Below are 20,126 nucleotides of genomic sequence, written 5' to 3'. Positions count from 1 at the left end.
AGAATAAAAACACATCTCCATTGAGAATTCTTAACCACAAGCCACTCCTGACCTACGTTTTGCTTTTGTTTTTTTTTCCAAATTCATATTCCTTGCTTCCATCCATAAACAGAAATTTTAACTAATGAGGTCTCTGGTTGGTATTGGCCCAAGTGAATGAAAGAAGGAAACTCTGATTTTCTTTGGAAGAAAATAAAACTCTAATTAAAATATACATACCACCTGATGAAGTTCCAAAGACAATTAGCTTTAGGAAATAATAAAAACAACAAAATGCACAAAGAGGCAGGGCCACCCAAAACAGAGATCGAGAAACAAATATTATTTTAAAAATCATATGTGAAAAAGAAAAAAATGGAATATTTTTGAAAATAATATAGTAATTCAAAGAAAAAACTCAGTCAGTTAAAGAGCATATTAGACAAAGCTAAAGAGAGAACTTGGTGAGCTGGTTTAAGAAAATTAGGCAGAATGAACCCAGAAGACAAAAAAAAAATAGAAAATATGAAAGAGAATGTATGAGAACTACAGAATATAATAAGATCTAACATACACTGGTTGATATTTCAGAGAGATAATAAAATATATGGAAAAATGTGAATATTTAAAAAGGCAAAAATAAGAATTTTCTTGGAATTGGTATTAAACATTCAAAACTTAAAATCCAGGAAAACTAACTTCTAGCAGAATAAACAAAATCATTCTCAATCATGGTACAACTGTAGAAGGTCAAAGAGAAAGAGACGATCTTACAAACCACCAGAGAGATAAAACCAGAATGCCTGTAAAGAAACACAGTAAGACTAACAGTTAACATTAACAGTAGATGTCATAAACAAAAAATGACTGTAAGTCTATATCTAAACAAAATTCAAGTTTCAGAATAAAATCAGATCAATGAATTTGAGGTCTTTTAACAACAGAATTTCCTAAAGTTAATTCTAAAAGATTAACCTCAAAAAGAAAGAAAACAAATATGAAAGGTCTAAGATAAGAGAAAGAGTGATGAGCTTTTTTTTTATTGTGATTAAAAACATATAACATAAAATTTACCATCATAATCATTTTTAAGTATACAGTAGAACAGTTGAGATGAACTTTTATTGGTAAAACCATAAATACTAACTGTTTAAAACAATATTGATGTCTAGTATGTGAAGTTATTTTTAAAAAGTAAAACTAAAATGCTGCAAATTCTAGTACGGTATTTAGGAAAGAAGTGACAGAACTTTCTGAAATCTTATTACTCAGGGAAATGTTAAAAATGTAACTTTAGACTTTATTAAGTTAAATATGTATGAAAAAATATTCAGGTAGCCACTAATACAATTAAATACAGAATGTAACTTTCAAACTAGTAAAGGGTAAAAAAGGAAATGAGGAATTGAAAAGAATCCCCAAAAAAAGAATTTATGAGAACTAGGACAGAAAAATTATAAGAAAAAAAGGACAGAAAAATTAGGGTGCTATGGAGGATGTACAGATAAAATGGTAGAAATAAATTCAAAACATGTCATCACAATTAAACCTGTTATCTCTTCATAATGGACATAATTATTGACTTCCTTAAACTGATAAAAAGCAACTACAATAAATATCCAAAGTACAATATGTATTACCATTTCTATTCAACACTGACCCAGACTCCTAGCCAGTACAGTAGAATAGGGAGAAAAAGAATTAAGATTAGAAAGCAAGGTACAAAATGTTCTATATTTATAGATGTTATAATTGACTAGGAGATCCAAAAACCTTCATAGAGGATAGACTGGAGGAAGGCAAGAATGGAATTGCAAGCTGGAAAAGGCAAATACAGTAGTCCACATGTGACAGAGTGGGAACATGGAGTAGGAGGTTAGCAGTAAAGATGGAAAGATATACGTGAATTGAGAGACCTTTCAGGGAGAAAGGTTTGAGACTTGACTGTGGATCATATGAGAGGTAACAGAATGAAGTGTCACGAACAAGTCCCTCTTTTCTGCCTCAAGCTACATGCTGATTTGTGGGTGAGTGAGATAGAGTGCATCATGAGTTTGATTCTGGATGTGCCAACTTTGAGTTGCTTTGATATACTAGAAAAGCAGATATCAAGTGATTGGATATATGGATCTGGAACTTGGTGAAGAGGTGTGGCTGGATTTCTGTGTTCTGCATAGAAGTGAAAACCGAAGCAATGGGCCTGGATGCATTCAGCTAGGGAGTGGGAAGTGAGTGAAAGGAGGACAGCAGCCTGAGCATTTAGGACCTCCAGAGAGAAAATAATGGTATGAGGAACATGAGTTGTATGTTAGTAAGCCAAGGGGAGAAAGTGATTCTAGAAGGAGATGTCAGCAGAATAAAATGCTGTGATTCATGCTATTTAGGATATTCTTAATTGTTAGCATGAGAGTATTATTACCTGTGACTCATTCACAAAATATAGTTATTGTTTTGTTTTGAAACGGGGTCTCAATCTGTCACCCAGGCTAGAATGCAGTGGTGCGATCTCAGCTTGCTGCAACCTCTGCCTCCTGGGTTCAAGCAATTCTCCTGCCACAGCCTCCTGAGTAGCTGGAATTACAGACTATGCCACCATGCCTGATTAATTTTTATATTTTTAGTAGAGATTGGGTTTCACCATGTTGCCCAGACTAGTCTCAAACTCTGGAGCTCAGGTGATCCTCCCGCCTCAGCCTCCCAAAGTACCAGGATTACAGACATGACATCACATCAGGCTCAAAACATATTTAATTATAGCCAAGCTCTTCATTTTATCACTCAAGTGGCACTCAAGACATGCAAGTTTGTCCTTCCTTCAAGAATGTCCATCTGATAGGCTCTCTGGAAAAAGATAATTAATTCCCTTTAGCCCAGCAAATTATACTTTGGAAGAACATTCTTCTGAGGAAAGTACACTTATGCACAAAAATGTACCTGGGCACAATGACTGCTAACAATCACATCAAATGGCTTGACAGCATCTGTTACTTTGGGGAATAAGGGTTTACATTAGTTTATTTTCATGCTGCTGATAAAGACATATCTGAGACTGGGCAATTTACAAAAGAAAGAGGTTTAATGGACTTACAGTTCCAAGTGGCTGGGACACTTCAGAATCATGGTGGAAGGCAAGAAGGAGCAAGTCATGTCTTACATGGATAGCAGCAGGCAAAGAGAGAGCTTGTGTAGGAAAACTACGGCTTTTAAAACCATCAGATCTCATGAGACTCGATCACTATCATGAGAACAGCACAAGAAAGACCCACCCCCATAATTCAACCTCCCATTGGGCTCCTCCCACAACACATGGGAGTTGTGGGAATTATAATTTAAGATGAGATTTGGGTGTGGACACAGCCAAACCATATCAGGGTCTTTAGACCCATACATTAACACAGCATTGAGAAGTGGCAAGGCTGGGTGTGGTGGCTCACACCTGTACTCTCAGCACTTTGGGAGACTAAGGAAGGAGGATCACTTGAGGCCAGAAGTTCAAGAACAGCCTCAGCAACATAGTGAGACTGCACCTCCACAAAAAAATTTTAAAATTAGCTGGGCATTAGTCCTAGCTACTTGGGAGGCTGAAATGGGAGGATCATTTGAGCCCATGAGTTCAAGGCTACAGTGAGCTGTGATCATGCCACTGTACTTCAGCCTCTGCAACAGAGCAAGACCTTGTCTCTAAAGAGAGGGGGAGGAAGAGGGAGAGGGAAAAGGAGGGGGTGAGGGTGGGGGTGGGGGGGAGAGAGAGAAAGACGTAGCTATCATTGTATACTTAAAATTAAAAAGAAAACTTGTTCAAAACTGTAACCAAAAATTCATGGTGGCTGAAACATAAATGGCTCTTAAAAATAGTAAATGTGGTGACTGTAGAACAAAAATGCTTAACAGAGTCAAAAGATTTCAAGAACTCTAGGAATTGCTCACTGATTTGAGGAAACACAGGATGTCTATCCTCCATGTAGCCTGATTAAAGAATAGACAGTTTATGTCCTGTGTATCTTACATGAGGTAACTAAAGAGGCTTGTGGGGGTTACAACCCACATGTGGTCCATGACACAAACACTTCTTGTCACCCAAGTATTATAGCACGCTACCTGACATGCAAGTATCTTTAGTTAAATGCCCTCTGAGGACTTTGCAGTGCGCCTAGAAAAATCCCTGCATGGTAGCCTCTGCCTCGCTCTCCAAATTCATCTTTCTCTTGTTCTCTCCTATTCTCACCATACGTCCCCCAGCACCAGTCTTCTCTAACTTTCTGGAAAGCTTCACCCTGTGAGAGTGCTTGCTCATAGCTTTCCTCCCTGTATCTCCTCCTCCCATCCAGCCCTCGCATGTCTGACTCATTTGCATCTTTCATATCTCAGTTTAAATGTCACATTTTCAGGGCTGGGAGCAGTGGCTCATCCCTGTATTCCCAGCACTTTGGGAGGCTGAGGTAGGAGATCATCTGAGGTCAGGAGTTTGAGACCAGCCTGGCCAACATGTCAAAAATCTCTGCTAAAAATACAAAAATTAGCTGGGCGTAGTAGCACACCTGCAGTACTAGCTACTCTGGAGGCTGAGGCAGGAGAATCCCTTGAACCAAAGAGGCAGAGGCTGCAGTGAGCCTAGATCATGCCATTGCACTCCAGCCTGGGAAACAAAGTGAGACTCCACCTCGAATGAATGAATGAATGAATGAATGAATGAATGTATGTATGTATGTCACATTTTCAGAACTCTCACAATAACACTCAGGTAATCCCCACTTTAGACAAGAAAACCAAGGCCCAGAGGTGAAGTGACTTTACCCAAGGTCACAGTCACTGGGATTGAAACCCAGGCAGTATGGCTCAAGAGCCTCCTCAGTCACCACTCTGCTATACTCCATACCCTGCTGCCCCCTCTCCCCCTACCCCCATCTCAGCGCACACTTGCTTATTCCTTCACTGGCATTTATTACCATTTGAAAAGACTTGGTTTATTCATGTCTTTATGTTTGTCTATCTCCCCCAATATAATATAAGGGCAGCATGAAGCAGACATTACATCTGTCTTATTCACTGTAGTCTCCTAGCATAGAACAAGGCCAAACAGTAAGACTCAAAAGTGATGACTAGATAAACGAATGAATGAAATCATTGTGTCTCTGTAGCAGGCTATATGTCTCTCCTATATGTAGAAGAGTAGATCTGGCAGGTAGAGGGACCAGCTTAGACACTGGAAGGACAATGACCATATGTGCCTCATAATGAAGTCCTTTTCAATCTTCCTTCCACTCCAAAGACACAATAAATAGCAACCCCAACAAGTGAGCAATATATTATTGTCTATTAAGGCAACAAATTCTCCTTTGGGGTGATGCCTGCCTCAAATACATTTGACAAAGATCACAAAGTATATCTAGTCATCCCAATTGCACTCCGCATCCCTGACAATTGTGTTAGCATGGCGAATTTCACCCCTCTGGCAAACTACACCCTTCTTTTCCAGGATGTTCATATTTTGTTATAGGGGATTTGCAAACATGGTTTCTAAATCTACACATTTATTCAGTAAATTTCCTCTCCCACCCAAGTCATTCTCTGAACAACCATCAGCCTCAGCATTTGACAGGAACAGCCATTTTTGCTCTCAGGCAAGAGTTCAACCAGCAATCTAGCTCCCAGATTTCCAATAAGGAGTTAACACTCAGAGGAAATCGTTTACTGGTTCAACCTAAAAGAATGAATATCTGTGTTCTCCAAGGCTTTTCCCTTAATTGTCTAACAGATTACCCTTGTTCGGTGCCATTTAAAGGGAGGTGGAAGCAGACAAAACCAGTGTCCTATGCTTTGCTGTGAGCAAAGTATAAAACTTCCCTCAAATTCTGAAGGATGGACAAGGGGAAGTCAGTCTAGGATTATACCCTGGAAAAGAACACTCCAAATGTAGGTAATTCACAAACAGGTAAGAGGAAGTCAAATACACTTTAAACCCTGATCCCTCTGCTTGCTCTGATGGCCTCTGGACTAGACATGAGGAAAGATGCTAAGCTCTGGGAAAGGGTTGGCTAACTTAACAATGCAAAATATCATGCCAACTAATCAGTGTCCAGTCCCATGACCTCCCTGTAGAATCTGACACTGCCGACACTCCCTCCTTGAAACACTCTCCTTCCTGGTTCCTGGAATGGCAGTCCTTTCTGCTTGTTATCTTATGTCCTTAATCCAGCTTTCAGTAGGACCCTCTTTTCACCCATCCCTTCAATGGCCTGACTCCCTGGGTTTCATCCTGAGTTTTGTAGTATTATTCACATTGTGCTATAGCTTCAAATATCTCTTTGGATCAGTTTCCACCAAAACTGTCTCCATTCTCCTGAACTCCAAATCTGTATCTAACTGCCTGCGGTACATTTTCATCTGGCTCTGCCAATAAACACCTCAAACATTTTATGCCCCAACCCAACACACTATAAAAACCCACTACTCCCCTGTATTTCTCATGCTGGTTTGCAATGCCAGGGCAAATGGACCAGAAAGTCCAAAGTCAGATCATCTGGCTTGGCCCTCTCCTTGAACTCCACACCTATATTCAAGTAGTTCTGGCCATCCCCTCATCTGTAAACCCTTATCTTCTTCCTTGCCTCTTCTCCAGCACCACTGTGACTGTCTTAGTTCAAGAGCTCTTGCCTGGATTATTACAATAGCTTCACCACTGATTATCCATCTATATCTCTTGCTTTCTATGCTGTCTTCCACAAGCTAACCTTTCATTCCCAGTACTCTATCTAAAATGTGAATCGAATCATGTTAATCCCCTGCTTTAAAACTTCAGTGACTCCTCACTGCCAAAAGCAACACTTTCCAAACTGCTCCTAGGGGAAATTTTTTTTTTTCATTTTAAGCATGAAACTCAATAGATGCTTATTTATTTATAAATGATATCCATCTACTAGTCCAAATTAAGTGTGTATAAGTTTAATTTCTTCATGTGAGATAAAATAATTTTAATATTTTTATGTGATCCCAGTGGATTAGTGTGTACACCTACTGGAGCATTCATATGTGTTCTCTAAGAATAAAAGGTAGGATCTACGTTAAAATCCCTCTGCATATAGGATGAGTCAAGCTGCTGGGTCTGACATTCAAGGCGTTTCACAATCCAGCTTCAAGCCACCTCTCCAGATGCATCAGACCCCCTCTATCACCATGGCTTCATCCACTGGCTACTCTTCTCCACAAATGTGCTGTTCATGTGTGGGCACAGCATAGCAGCAAGAAACTCAGCTTAGGTGTCAGATCCCTTCCTGCCGATGTCTAGAGTGTGACCTGGAGTCACTTTCTGTACCTTTCTGAGCCTCATTTTCTCTTTTATATAATGAACATAATAATACCTATGCTTTGGAGGGTTATTGCATTAAGTGAGGTAGACTGAAAAGCTGTGCAGGACCAAGCACAGGGGAGAGGCTTAATAAATGATACCAAAGAGTAGCAGGAGTCATTGGAAGTTCTATTTCATACGTCGTATTTAGAATTTTGGAGTCTCTTTTCTCCCATGGGCTGGCTCTTAATTTTTATAATTATTATTATTTTTTGAGACAGGGTCTCACTCTGTTGCTCAGGCTGGAGTGCAGCAGTGTGATCTCAGCTCACTGCAACCTCCACCTCCTGGGTTCAAGCGATTCTCTCACCTCAGCCTCCCCAGTAGCCACCGTGCTCGCTAGGCTGGTTTCTTAAATACCTTTCAATGTCTAGTTTGAAACGTCGCCTCCTCTGAGAAGAATTACTGATCCTCCCAAGGTAGAGTTTGTCATTCAAGTCTGTCTGCACCCCAAGAACCATTTCCAGGCCTCCACTGTGATACTGCATTACTGATCATTGCTGATCCCAGGGATCTGTGATTTGATTACTGGGATGTAGGCTTATCTTGTCCACGACATTGCCAATACTTGAGGAAGCCTGACTTACCAATTTCAGAGTCCCCAGAACCTAACAAAGTGCCTAGGACATAATAGGTGCCCAATAAATGTTTACAAATATTTCCATAGGCAAAGGGGAAAGAGAACTATTTAAAAGCTCATGCATATGCACAATTTCATGTTATAGTCAGGCAACTTAACAATTGACAAACCACTTTCATGTACGTTCATGAGAAAGGCTGTTTAGCTTTCTCCAAGTACTACAGCAACTCATAAAATAAATAATAAATTAAAGAGAAGTCACTGTTTGATGATATCCTTTTGGTGACAGCTTTCTCTTTCACCTTGATCTGATGCCAAGTTAATGCTATCATAAAACAGTTCCATTAACTGCAATTGTTCAGTTTACTAAGCCATTACTGTCATGAAAAGGTGAAATTATATTCAAAACCGAAAATAGAGGCTTACATAGAAATAAATGGCATTAACATGCAAACAAATTACGCAGAAGAAACAGGAATCGCAATGTCACAGGCTGTCGTGAGCTGAAGCTCATGCTTGGCATAAACAGATGATTACATTTTAATATTTATTCATACATAAACAATAAAAACAAATCACACTGGCAAGTACCTTTGAGTTAAATTCATATTTGTTTCAAAAGTCAGAGGCTTATGTGTGCCCTCCGCTGCAGGCTACATTGACTAGCCTTGAGCTTGATTCAGACAATCTTGCTAACTTATTCACAACCTGGAGGGTGAACTACCATATAATAATTACATAGGAAGAAACTGAACTGCTGGTAGGGGATAAGGTGGAGGTTGATGGGTAGGGTGGCACAGAATAAAGAAAGATGCAAATGAGGGGGGAAAAGGCAATAGAAAGTACCAGAGAGCTGGTTCTGATCATTGATACTAAAAGCAATTAGAGAAAGGGCAGTCATGTCTGGCCCTAGGTGAGGTAAGCTAGACTGGAGGTGTCACTGCAGCTGTGAACCATGCTCCTAAGATGCCCTTGTTAATGAAGTTGCAGCTGTAGTGCAGGCCCGTGGCACAGTGCACACCATGGCAGGCTTTCTCGGCTCTCGGGGGTAGGGAGCAGGATGAAGCTTCCAGGTGCCGAAGAGCCCATCAGGACACAGAGTGCAATTTTCCTCTCCCCAATCAATGACTTGTTTCCAAGGAGTGTGAGCTCACCTGGCCTGCCTTATGTCAATTTTTCTTTATTCATTCCCTGGGGATGAAGAGAAAGTCACAGGTGCCTGGATGGCTTCCCCATAACAGCCAGGATGCCTTTCCTGACCACTCCTGCTCCAGCTCATCTTTTTTTTTCCTGAATTCCTACTACTCTTAGGGATGGTACCATGCATTCTAGCACTGAAACCCAAGCAGCTGTGTGCCTCTCAGCAGCCCCTGATGGCACTCAGTACATCAACCCCTCTAGTCTGAGTCACCCTCCCTCAGGACAGCCCCTCAACATGGTCAGCCAGACTTCACACTTGCATGGTTCAGAAAAATGATCAGGTTCTCACATTTGCTTAATCAGATGAGGCAGAGTGCAACACCTCATTCTGCTATATTTCATAGCCATGTGATCGTTGAGCTTGAATCTAAGCCTCAGTCGTCTCCTTTGTGAAAGGAGGCTAGAAATAGTGTCCAATTTCATACTTAATGAGTGTTTACTACATTCCAGTTGCCTTAGCGTACCTCAGTGCACAAAACAGTCAAAGGTTCCTATGCTGAAGCTGACGTTCCAGCAGGGAGGAGACAGTCAATGAAAGCATAATTATTACATGCTTTTAAACACCGTAAGCTGTGTTTAGTTCTATGGGGAGAAAAAAAGACCAAGAGGAGGAGGGAAATCAGCAGTGTTTACACAGGGCAGGGGTTGCAATTTTAAACAGGGTATTAAAGAAGATGTTTGAGCAAAGATATGAAAATTGTGAGGGAATTAGCAAACAGATCTGGGGAAGGGTGCAAAGGCCTTTAAGTAAGGAAGGAGCTTGAGCCACAGCAAGTCCAGTGTGGCTGGCACAAAGTGAGGAGCAGTAGGAGACAAAGTCAGAAAATGGGGTCATCCATAGAATTTTTGTGAAGACTGCTGGAGATAATACATGAATAACCATGAATACTGGCTATGTCACCAGCACTGTGCTAAGTAAGTACCTTACATCCACTGGGCTCATTTATTCTGTAAAACAACCCAGTATGGTAGGTACTATTTTTTAAAATTTATTTATTAAACTTTAAGTTCTGGGGTACATATGCAGAACGTGCAGGTCTGTTACCTAGGTATACATGTGCCATGGTGGTTTTTTGCATCCATCACCCTGCCATCTACATTAGATATTTCTCCTAATACTATCCCTCCCCAGTCCCCCACCCCCTGCTATCCCTACCCTAGCTCCCCACCTGCCGACAGGTCCTGGTGTGCGATGCTCCCCTCCCTGTGTCCATGTATTCTCGTTGTTCAATACCTACTTATGAGTGAGAATCATGTGGTGTTTCTGTTCTTGTGTCAGTTTACTGAGAATGGTGGTTTCCAGCTTCATCCATGTCCCTGCAAAGGACATGAACTCATCCTTTTTATGGCTGCATAATATTCTATGGTGTACATGTGTCACATTTTCTTTATCCAGTCTATCATTGATGGGCATTTGGGTTGGTTCCAAGTATTTGCCATTGTGAACAGTGCCACGATAAACATGTGTGCATGTGTCTTTACATTAGAATAATTTAAAATCCTTTCGGTATATACCCAGTAATAGGATTGCTGGGTCAAATGGTATTTCTATTTCTAGATGCTTGAGGAATCGCCACACTGTCTTCCACAATGGTTGAACTAATTTACACTCCCACCAACAGTATAAAAGCTTTTGTATTTCTCCACATCCTCTCCAGCATCTGTTATCTCCCGATTTTTTAATGATCACCATTCTAACAGGCATGAGATGGTATCTCAATGTGATTTTGATTTACATTTCTCTAATGACCAGTGATGATGAGCTTTCTTTCACATGTTTGTTGGCTGCATAAATGTCATCTTTTGGAAAGTGTCTGTTCATATCTTTCAGTCACTTTTTGATGGGGTTGTTTGTTGTTTTCTTGTAAATTTGTTTAAGTTTTTCGTAGATTCTGGATATTTTCCCTTTTTCAGATGGGTAGATTGCAAAAATTGTTTCCCATTCTGTTGGTTGCCAGAATGACTGTGTTACATACGAGGAGACTAAGCTTTGGGCAGGTTAAATAATTTGCCCAAGGTTGTAAATGCTAGTAAATATAATGGCAAGATTCAAAGTCAGAATTCACACCCAAGCAGCCCTGGCCCTAGAGACTGTATCTTTAACCTCTGAGCTGGCAGTTTCTTATAAGCAAATGAGCTGGAACTGGGGCTGGTAAAGGAGGAGTTTGTGGAAGGCAGGAGGTCAGGTTTAAATGGAGAAGTGGGAAGAAGCAAGACCCAAATAAGCAGGTCTGTAATAAGAGCAGAAGGCAGGATGCAAAGAAAAACGAGGCATAGCAAGCAAGAGCCAGAGACCTGGGTACAACGGCTTCTCTGGCCAGAAGGGCCTGACCACACTCACAAAAGGAAATGAGAGCAATAAGCAGAATCAGGACCACCCAGTGGGAGCCAGCAGCAGACCAAGGTGAATTCCTGGGGCCTGGAGAATCCCACATTGTGTTCCTCAAAAAGCACAGACACCTAGTAGAAGTTATCCCTGCCTCCAGAGAAATAAACAGTAAGATATGCTTAGGATAGTATGAGTAGTAAGTCAAACGTTAAGCTTGAATCAAGACATTGTAATTTCTTAATAAATCTGAGTTTTTGAAATAAACACCCTTGCTGTTTCTCCTAGGTGAAAACATGATATCAAGTACCAGACATTGCATAGAGCACTTTGTACCAATAATCTCATTTCATCATCAAAACACAATGAACTGGTTTATCCACATTTATAGATGAGGATACTGAGGCTCAGAGAGGCTGATTCAATCACTAAGCCAGGGACTTACAGGGGCAGGGATACCATTCCACCCAATGTCTTTCCTGCATGAACATGTACTCATAAATATTACTCCACACTGCCTCCTGCACTCTAATCTGGGGCAGCATGAGGATTTTTGAGAAGCAGAGGCAAGTGAGAATAACTACCATTGGAGCATCATGTTCTGATTCCACTCCCTTTTAGAGAGTTATCCTCTCATTCTCTGTGCCTGCCAGTAGGAAGGGGAGCTGCTCAGTGTCAATCACATAGAACAGGGAAGCACGGTCTGCTCCAAACTCTGTGTAATTCCACAAGCTCAGAAACCTTGGGGATCCATGCAACTGCTTACCTGAGCTTCAGGATTAAAGGCACTGCAATGGGCTTTGTGAAGAAGCTGAATCCTAGAAGATTATCACTTCAACTCTTTCTGAATGTTCCTCATGATGCTCTATACTTCCCAGGAGCTCAGCCATTCTACAAAAGCACACTGGATATTGGACACATTTACAGCCACCCAGCATCCTTCAGATAAACTTCTTATAATTTAGGAATTATTGATAAGCCTGCCTCCCTGTGGCAGAAGCTAGAACATCCTCTGCCAGCTTCCTTTGCAGCTACAGCACCAGCACATATACACCATAGAATACTATGCAGCCATAAAAAAAGGATCAGCCCAATCAGAGACACTTGATCCAGACTTTGACTCAGGAGCTAGTGACACAAGAAACAGGCAACAGGGAACTAACTTTCTTTTTTCATTGGCTATAGATAGAAATGAATCCTCCTGAAAAATATAATAAAATAAAAATTCGACCCCTTTTCAACAATGACTCTTCTTCCCTTACCCAACTATACCTTGCATACTGACACAGGAAAATCCTTAGCCATTGCAAATGTTGCTGTTCAGTATGTGCAAAAACTAATGATGAGAGAACAAACAATGGGAGCTAGATCCATTGCAGTTATGCAAGTGGGGAAAGAGAATAAAGGATTAACAGGAAACAGACATACAATGGCAGATACAGTAAGCCCCAAAGCAATAATTATATTCTGAATTCCCAACAGCTGGGATAGAAATCTCAAAGCATTGAAACTTCTGTTTTCTAGTTTCCCACAAAAGATGCCCCCTCATATGCAGAAATACCCCAATTGCTTTCCAATGCCCTAAAGGCTCTTCTGGGGAGCATATCCTTGCTAAAGATTCTAAAAAGAACAAGATACAAAACCTACCTTATCCTAGCATGAGGTCCTAGACCTTCTTTGTAGGTCAGCCTAGATTTCTGTTCATGAGGAAAGATTCAAGATTAGGCTTGGGTTGCTTTAGAGACATCTCTCTTGATCAAATGTCAGTGATGTGCTGCTATATGCTATTCTAGGGATACGGCAAGGAATAACAGATCACCCTGCTCCTTAATAAGCCAAAAGTCACTTAGCATTTAGCATTATAGCAGCACTGAATTTACACCAGTTAAAGAGTTAGGGTTTCTGCCAGATGACATACCTTGAGGCAGAGAAGAGCAAAAACAATGCACAAATGTATTTTGTCCAAGTAGATTGAAGAGACAAAAACCAACAGATGTAAGACATAAGAGAGTTATCCTGGCTGGGCATGGTGGCTCATGCCTGCAATACCAGCATTTTGGGGGGCCAAGGCAAGCAGATCACAAGGTCAGAAGATCAAGACCATCCTGGCCAACATGGTGAAACCCTGTCTCTACTAAAAATACAAAAATTACAGGTGGTGCACACCTGTAATCCCAGCTACTCTGGAAGCTGAGGCATGAGCATCACTTGAACCTGGGAGGTGGAGGTTGTAGTGAGCCGAGATCACACCACTGCACTCCAGCCTGGCAACAGAGCGAGACTCCATCTCAAAAAAAAAAAAGTTATCCTAACAGAAGCTCTGCAGTGTCATCTTGTGCCTCTCCAGTAGGAAGGGGAGCTGCTCACTGTACATCTCATGGAACAGGGAAGCACAGTCTGTTCCAAACTGTATAATTCCACAAGCTCACAAACCTTGGGGATCAGCATAGATGGTTGTCTGAGCTTCAGGCACTGCAAGGGGCTTTGTAAAGAATCTCAATCCTTGAAAATGGAAGAAAAAGGGAAGGAAGGGAGGGAGGGAGGGAGGGAGGGGAGGGGAGGGGAGGGGAGGGGAAGAAGGGAGGGAGGGGAGGGGAGGGGAAGGAGGGAGGGAGGAGAGGGGAGGGAGAATGGAGAGAAGGAGGGAGGGAGGGAGGGAAGGGAGGGAGGGGAAGAAGAAAGGGAGGGAGGAAGAGAGGGAGAGAAGGGAGGGAGGCAGGGAAGGAAGGAGGATGAAAGAAAAGAAAAGGAAAGAAATACAGGAGAGAGAAGAAGCAATAAAATAAATACACCAAAAGGAAGAACTGAAGAAAAGTTCTGATAAGTATAAAAGACATACTCTTTTTATTGATAAAACATTCTCACTTGGAAAATGGGATAAAAAATCCTTGACTTTTAACCTGTAACTACAATGTCTGAATTCTTGAACTCCTCCAAGAAAATCACTCTTAGACCCTCTGGAGCCTCCTATTGGTTTTCCCAAATCACTGACAAGAATCTCTCAAACCTGGAAGAATATCCCACTAAGACTTGACTAAATGACATGCCAGTGGAATTTGAAATAGACACTTCACTTTCAGAATAACCTAAGTATATTTGTTCTGTGGCATAGTTCAAGACACTCACATCTTTCTATTATCACCTGAAATCTCAAAGAATGTTTTAAGAGAATCCCAAATGCCTGTTTCAGATGCATTGTCAAGTATAAAGCTGTAGCAGCGCATTCATTTCACAGTCATGATCACAATCACAATGATGGGTTTGTTTGTTTGTTTTTTGAGTCAGAGTCTTGCTTTGTTGCCCAGGTTACTTTAAGTTTCTTTTGAGAAGTCATCTCTCCAACATATCAAGCCCACACTGTAAGTGGCCGACCTGGCCATGGCTCCAGGAATGCACACGTGACTGCAACTACACAAGACCCAAGACAGATCTGGGCATAGGATCTTGCTAGGACAACAAGGAACGAAGGGTTGCTTCCACCAGTAGAAAGTAAACTTGAAGATTCTACTGGCCTCTGAATTGAAAAAAGTGCCTCATAAGTCAATCAACAAAAGGAAAGCAGAGTCCAGATCTAGACAGATAGAGACTATCCCAATAACACTGAGCATCTGAGCTCAGCCATGCCTGAGGCGAACTACCCCCTCAATTTTTCAATGATGTGAAATAAAGTCTCGTTTCTCCCTAAGTCAGTTTCAGCTGAGTGTTCTTTCTTTGCACTGATAAGAATCCAGACAATATGCTCCTTGCATGTTTTTCTTATTTTCCATCACACACAAACAATCCTCTACCCAGCTTTGCCTTACGGCCAGAATGAACATGAATTGCTCTTTTGTAGATTGTATTTGAATGCCTCCGTCTCCAAAGCCCTTCAAAAAGGCAGCTGACCTCATGATACTGACCATCAAAATCTTCTAAGGTACTCTAATGCATCAGCTCACTTTTTGAATATGTGGATCTCAAGGACAGACAGGTCAACTGCAAATACCAGCTCATCGGCCACGTACAACCTACAGGCCATCAAACTCCCTGAGTTGTGCCCTTCCTGCTCCCAGCCCCTCTAACATTGAATATAGATTCCTGGAAGATGTTCATCATATTTCAAATCAAATGAAGAATGTTAGATGAAACACAAAAGAGCCTCATATTACATTTACTAGATAAAACATAACTCTGCAATATGTTAAGATTTCCTTCATTTTCCCAAATGAACTTAGAGGGTATCATTATTACATATTCATAACTCTCTTGGTTGGATTCTTGAGCTGTTTTTGATCGACAGCTGGTTATAATTTTTTAAACGAATTTCTCCTACAGTAAAAATACTGTTGTATCCCAGAGGAATTGCAGAGCTAATCAATCACTCTTACATAACAAGTACTCACTGTGAAAATAATGTCCTCGACCGAACGATGAACTTGAACACATATTCCAAAGCCTTCAGGGTTCTTAGGATTGGCTCACATTGCTCCCCTCTGCTGGAGGTGTCCAAGTAAGTCTTCAGTACTGTCATCAATTTCCTGAAAAGGGATAATATTTTCAAAATACATCTCTTTCATCATAGTAATTAATTTGCTGAGTAAATTATAAGGCATTCAATCAAAGGTTAAAGGTGGTAGTAAAGCCAAGCTCACTCATTATAAGCATAAAAATAACTGCATAAAAATTATATTTATTTCAGGGAAGGAATAAGTATTTCCTTTTCATAAAAAGCCAGCAAAGAAACAAATAGGGAGGAAAAAAAATTTCTTGACTAGGAAAACTAGTCACAATCAGTCTACAAGTGGGAATAACGGTGGCAATAATGTCTTCTTTTTCAGCCTTTTCTTTCTAAAAAATATGTTCTCATAATATCACAGAACTCTAAGTTCACTTAGGAACTTTCTATGTTTCTTCTTTACTGTAGGGCAGACTTCAAATTACTTGGCCTGTCTTTCAAGGCCCCTTCCTACACCCAAGCCAGACTGAGCTACTTGGCATGTGTATATGTGCACTTTCTTCTCTGTAGCTTTTTTTGTGGGGGGAAGATGAGTCTCACTCTGCCACCTAGGCTGGAGTGCAGTAGTGTAAGCTCTGCTCACAGCAATCTCCACCTCTGGGTTCAAGTGATTCTCCTGCCTTTCTGTAACTAGGATTACAGGTGCCTGCCACCACGCCTGACTAGTTTTTGTATTTTTAGTAGAGACTAGGTTTCAGCATATTGGCCAGGCTGGTCTCCAACTCCTAATCTCAGGTGATCTGCCCACCTTAACCTCCAAAAGTGCTGGGATTATAAGCATGAGCCACTGTGCCTGTTCTTCTCTGTTGCCTTTGAGTCCTGGTATCTACTCAAGAACTGAGAGCTCACTAGCTGAATGGATGAATGAGCATTTCTAGCTACCACTGCCACCATAAGGTATTCATCCAAACCTATGGGTATTCCACATGTTTACTGATATCCAGATAACCCAAGCATAGGTTGGATTTTGTCAGAGAATGGAGAGCTCACACAGATTAGTGACAAAAGGAAATTATTCAAGTTCCTGTGCCCTAGGCATCCTGGCAGGGCAAGAAGGTGGTGGACAAGAATTTCCCATGTGCACAATTACTTACTTGTAAGCCAAGGTCGCACTGAAATGCTGTTGTATGTAAGCCTCCAGAACAGTGTTGAAATGTTGAAATTTCCGATCTGCAATGAGTCCTATTATGTAGATCTGAGGAATATGCAAGACAGCAGTATTTTCAGGGCAAACCCAGACCAGGAAGCCATCTTTACCTGGCATAATTCAACCCCTATCAAAATTCTTTGCTCAGAAATTAGCTTATTAATACATAGTGAGTCCTTTTTATTAAGGTAGCATCTTCCCAGAAAAGTGTTTCATAAAGTATGCTGCAGGATGTTATAAGATGAAAAGGATTTAACGGCCAAATAAGTTTGAGAAATGTCAGGTTATCATCATTAGACTGTCTTCCTTATTGCAAAACTTTTCAGAATCTTTAATATACTTACATACATCGTGAATCTCTAAAATTCAGCACTTCCCTAAATTAATTAATCAAAATATGCTTTTGTCATGAAACATCTTTTCTGAGCGCTAGCATTCTAGGGTACTCTCTGGGGAAACACTTGATTAAGCCACAGTTGTCTCTGAATAACCTCTTTAAAAATGCAAATATCCATGACACAAGGGGTTAACACATGAAAACTTTGTTGGGCACTGATTCCCTACTGCAGATGTTTATTTTGCATTATGTTTATTTTGACATAACTCTGAGAGAATCTGAGTCAAGATAGGGAGGAGACAAAATGACCATAAAAGAGGATTAAAGGAAGGAAGATCTGAATGGTATAGTATCATGAAAGGTTCTGGGTGGTAATGAGAAATGTAATGATTAGTGAGTTGGAGGAAACTGGGAGTAGAAGATGAAAGGAAAGAAGCTAGGAAACATTTTGAGTGTTTTACAACCTAGCCAGGAACTAGCTCCTAACATTCATGGAAAGCAAAAGCATCATTCTTGGATCAAGCCTCATGTACCTTCAGTCAGTGTCAATCTGATATCAGCATTTAAAATTCCCCTTTCATTCACCATCCCTCATGCTTTGAAATGAACTGGCAAGAAACAAAAGGAAACAGCAGCTCACTGTTGGTCTTATTGACAAACATTACAACACCTCAAAAGAATTCATGAAAAAGGCCATGAGGGTCATGAGTTCTCAGTATTTTCGAAGTAAGACACACCCTAGTAGTGCCTGTTGTCACTAGACACTTTTCCCCCTCTCTCTTACCAAGGCATCAAAGACGAGGATGTCATACTCATCACTTTGAGAATGCTCCATCATGATGTTAAAGAGGGCATCCAGAGTATCCTGGAGAAACTGGAAGAAATAACGAAGGTTGCACTATTTCAGAAACAAGACAAAGTGCAGGTGACCCAGCAATCCCACTCCTTAGTATCTATCCAAGAGAATTAGAGCACACATCCACCACATGCCATCTCAATAGGGCTAGAGAAGTTTTACTCACAAGTGCCAGAAGTTAGAGGAACCCAACTGTCCTCCATGTGTCCTCAACAGCAGAATGGATACATGGATGGTGGCATTTTCACACTAGAGAATACTAGACAGCTGGACTAAAGTGCAAACTACTTTCACAGGCATCAAGGAGGATGATTCTTACAGGCATCATATTGAGTAAAATACATCAGGCACATAAAATACACTCTTTACTGCTCCATTCTTATGAAATTTGAGAGCAAGCAAAAACTCATCTACAATGATGGTAATCAACAGCAATTACCCCAGGGGGATTACTGGCTGAGAAGGGGCATGAGGGAATCTACTATAATACTAAAAGTGCTCTGTATCTTCATCTGGGTGGTGAGCACATGGTGTGTACATGCTGTATCTATTTCATCATATGTATGTTGTATTTAAATAACAAACTTTTTTTAAAAAAGAAAAAAGAATGCAAGAGGGAGACAACAAAAGTTTCATCTCTTCCATAACTTCTCCAAGTTACCAAAAGGCTGTAGATTTTATAAAATTGGCATCTGGGGGGTTATTCTGCCATTGCTGAATGAGGTAGATGGGTCATTTACAGCATCTGGAAATTCTACCACTGCTTCTCCAGGTAGAGGCAATTAAATAAAACTTGATTTTCCTCCCTCCTAAGGGATGGGTCAATATTTCCTATAATCCCTCAAAACACAGAGTCATCATATAAAGATGTTTAATCTCAGAATTTCTAGTTGTATCATGGAAACAAGATCACCAGGACCATTGGGAAACACTTGTCCCAATTCATAAGGCTGGAGAAAACAGTTGCTTTAATTAGATATGCACTTCAGACACTTTCTATTCTCCACTACCATGTGGTTGCAATAATACATCTGACATTTGCATTGTTTTCTGCTTATTTCACTTAAAATGTAAGCCCTGATGTCTTTCCCTTTCTCATCTTTAATACATGATGCTCTCCAAGAAGCAGAAACCAAGAATAATTTTTATTTGTAACAGTGATGTGTGGGTAGTACTAAGAGATCATCTACTATATATATATATATATATACACACACACACACATATGCACACACATACGTACATATATACACATACACATATAATCAATGTATGACAACAAAATTAGTTACTTTATTGGACTTCGTTTTATATGCTTTGATTTAAATGTTGTGTACTATGTGTAAGAGACTGTTGAGTAAGTTTTAAATATTTTCACCTTGAATGCTCATAATAGCCCTGAGAACTATGTCACATTTATAATATTATCACATAAAGTTGGCAAGTGGGAGAGCTGGGATTTACACCCAGGTTCATCTATTTCCAGAGACTGAGCATAACCATTGTTTTCTGGCACCCAACGTTCAGTGCCATTGAACCAAGTCACTCTCCTGGATTTCACAATAAAGACTCCTTAATGCAACTTGGGACAGTGTGTCCCACTGTTGGAGGAGAAGTTTTCCCAGGTCCTTCAATACTTTGTTTCTCCACTGAAGCCACCCACAATGGAGAGTTCTGTCACTAGTGTAAGGATACAAACAAAATGAAGTCCCACTGACCTTCACCACTTCTTCTCCATCCACAATCTTCAACTTTTCTAAATTCTCCTGTAGCAGTTGAGGCTTCATACGCCACTTCAGCAAACCCAGCAAGCCCACTAAAATAGAGTCCAGACATTCAGAAGCATCATTAATGGCCCAAC

General features: G+C 40.6%; 1 protein-coding gene across 3 annotated transcripts in view; it reads right to left on the bottom strand.

Moving 5' to 3' along the window:
• The window catches only part of DOCK2 (dedicator of cytokinesis 2), a 464,897-nt gene that overhangs the window by 372,872 nt on the left and 71,899 nt on the right, over positions 1-20,126 (bottom strand). For all 3 annotated transcript variants that reach the window (XM_035290348.3, XM_035290349.3, XM_035290350.3), the window contains exons 19-22: positions 19,984-20,081; positions 18,194-18,283; positions 17,020-17,120; positions 15,813-15,947 (exon numbers count right to left, since the gene is read on the bottom strand). In XM_035290348.3, the coding sequence (XP_035146239.1) occupies positions 15,813-15,947; positions 17,020-17,120; positions 18,194-18,283; positions 19,984-20,081 (424 nt within the window). The remainder of the gene's footprint in view (positions 1-15,812; positions 15,948-17,019; positions 17,121-18,193; positions 18,284-19,983; positions 20,082-20,126) is intronic.

This window comes from Callithrix jacchus, chromosome 2 (genome assembly GCF_049354715.1).
Source record: "Callithrix jacchus isolate 240 chromosome 2, calJac240_pri, whole genome shotgun sequence".
NCBI classification, from domain to species: Eukaryota; Metazoa; Chordata; class Mammalia; order Primates; family Cebidae; genus Callithrix; species Callithrix jacchus.
Note: the sequence above shows the minus strand (reverse complement) of the source record. Positions and strands in the feature narration are given on the sequence as shown.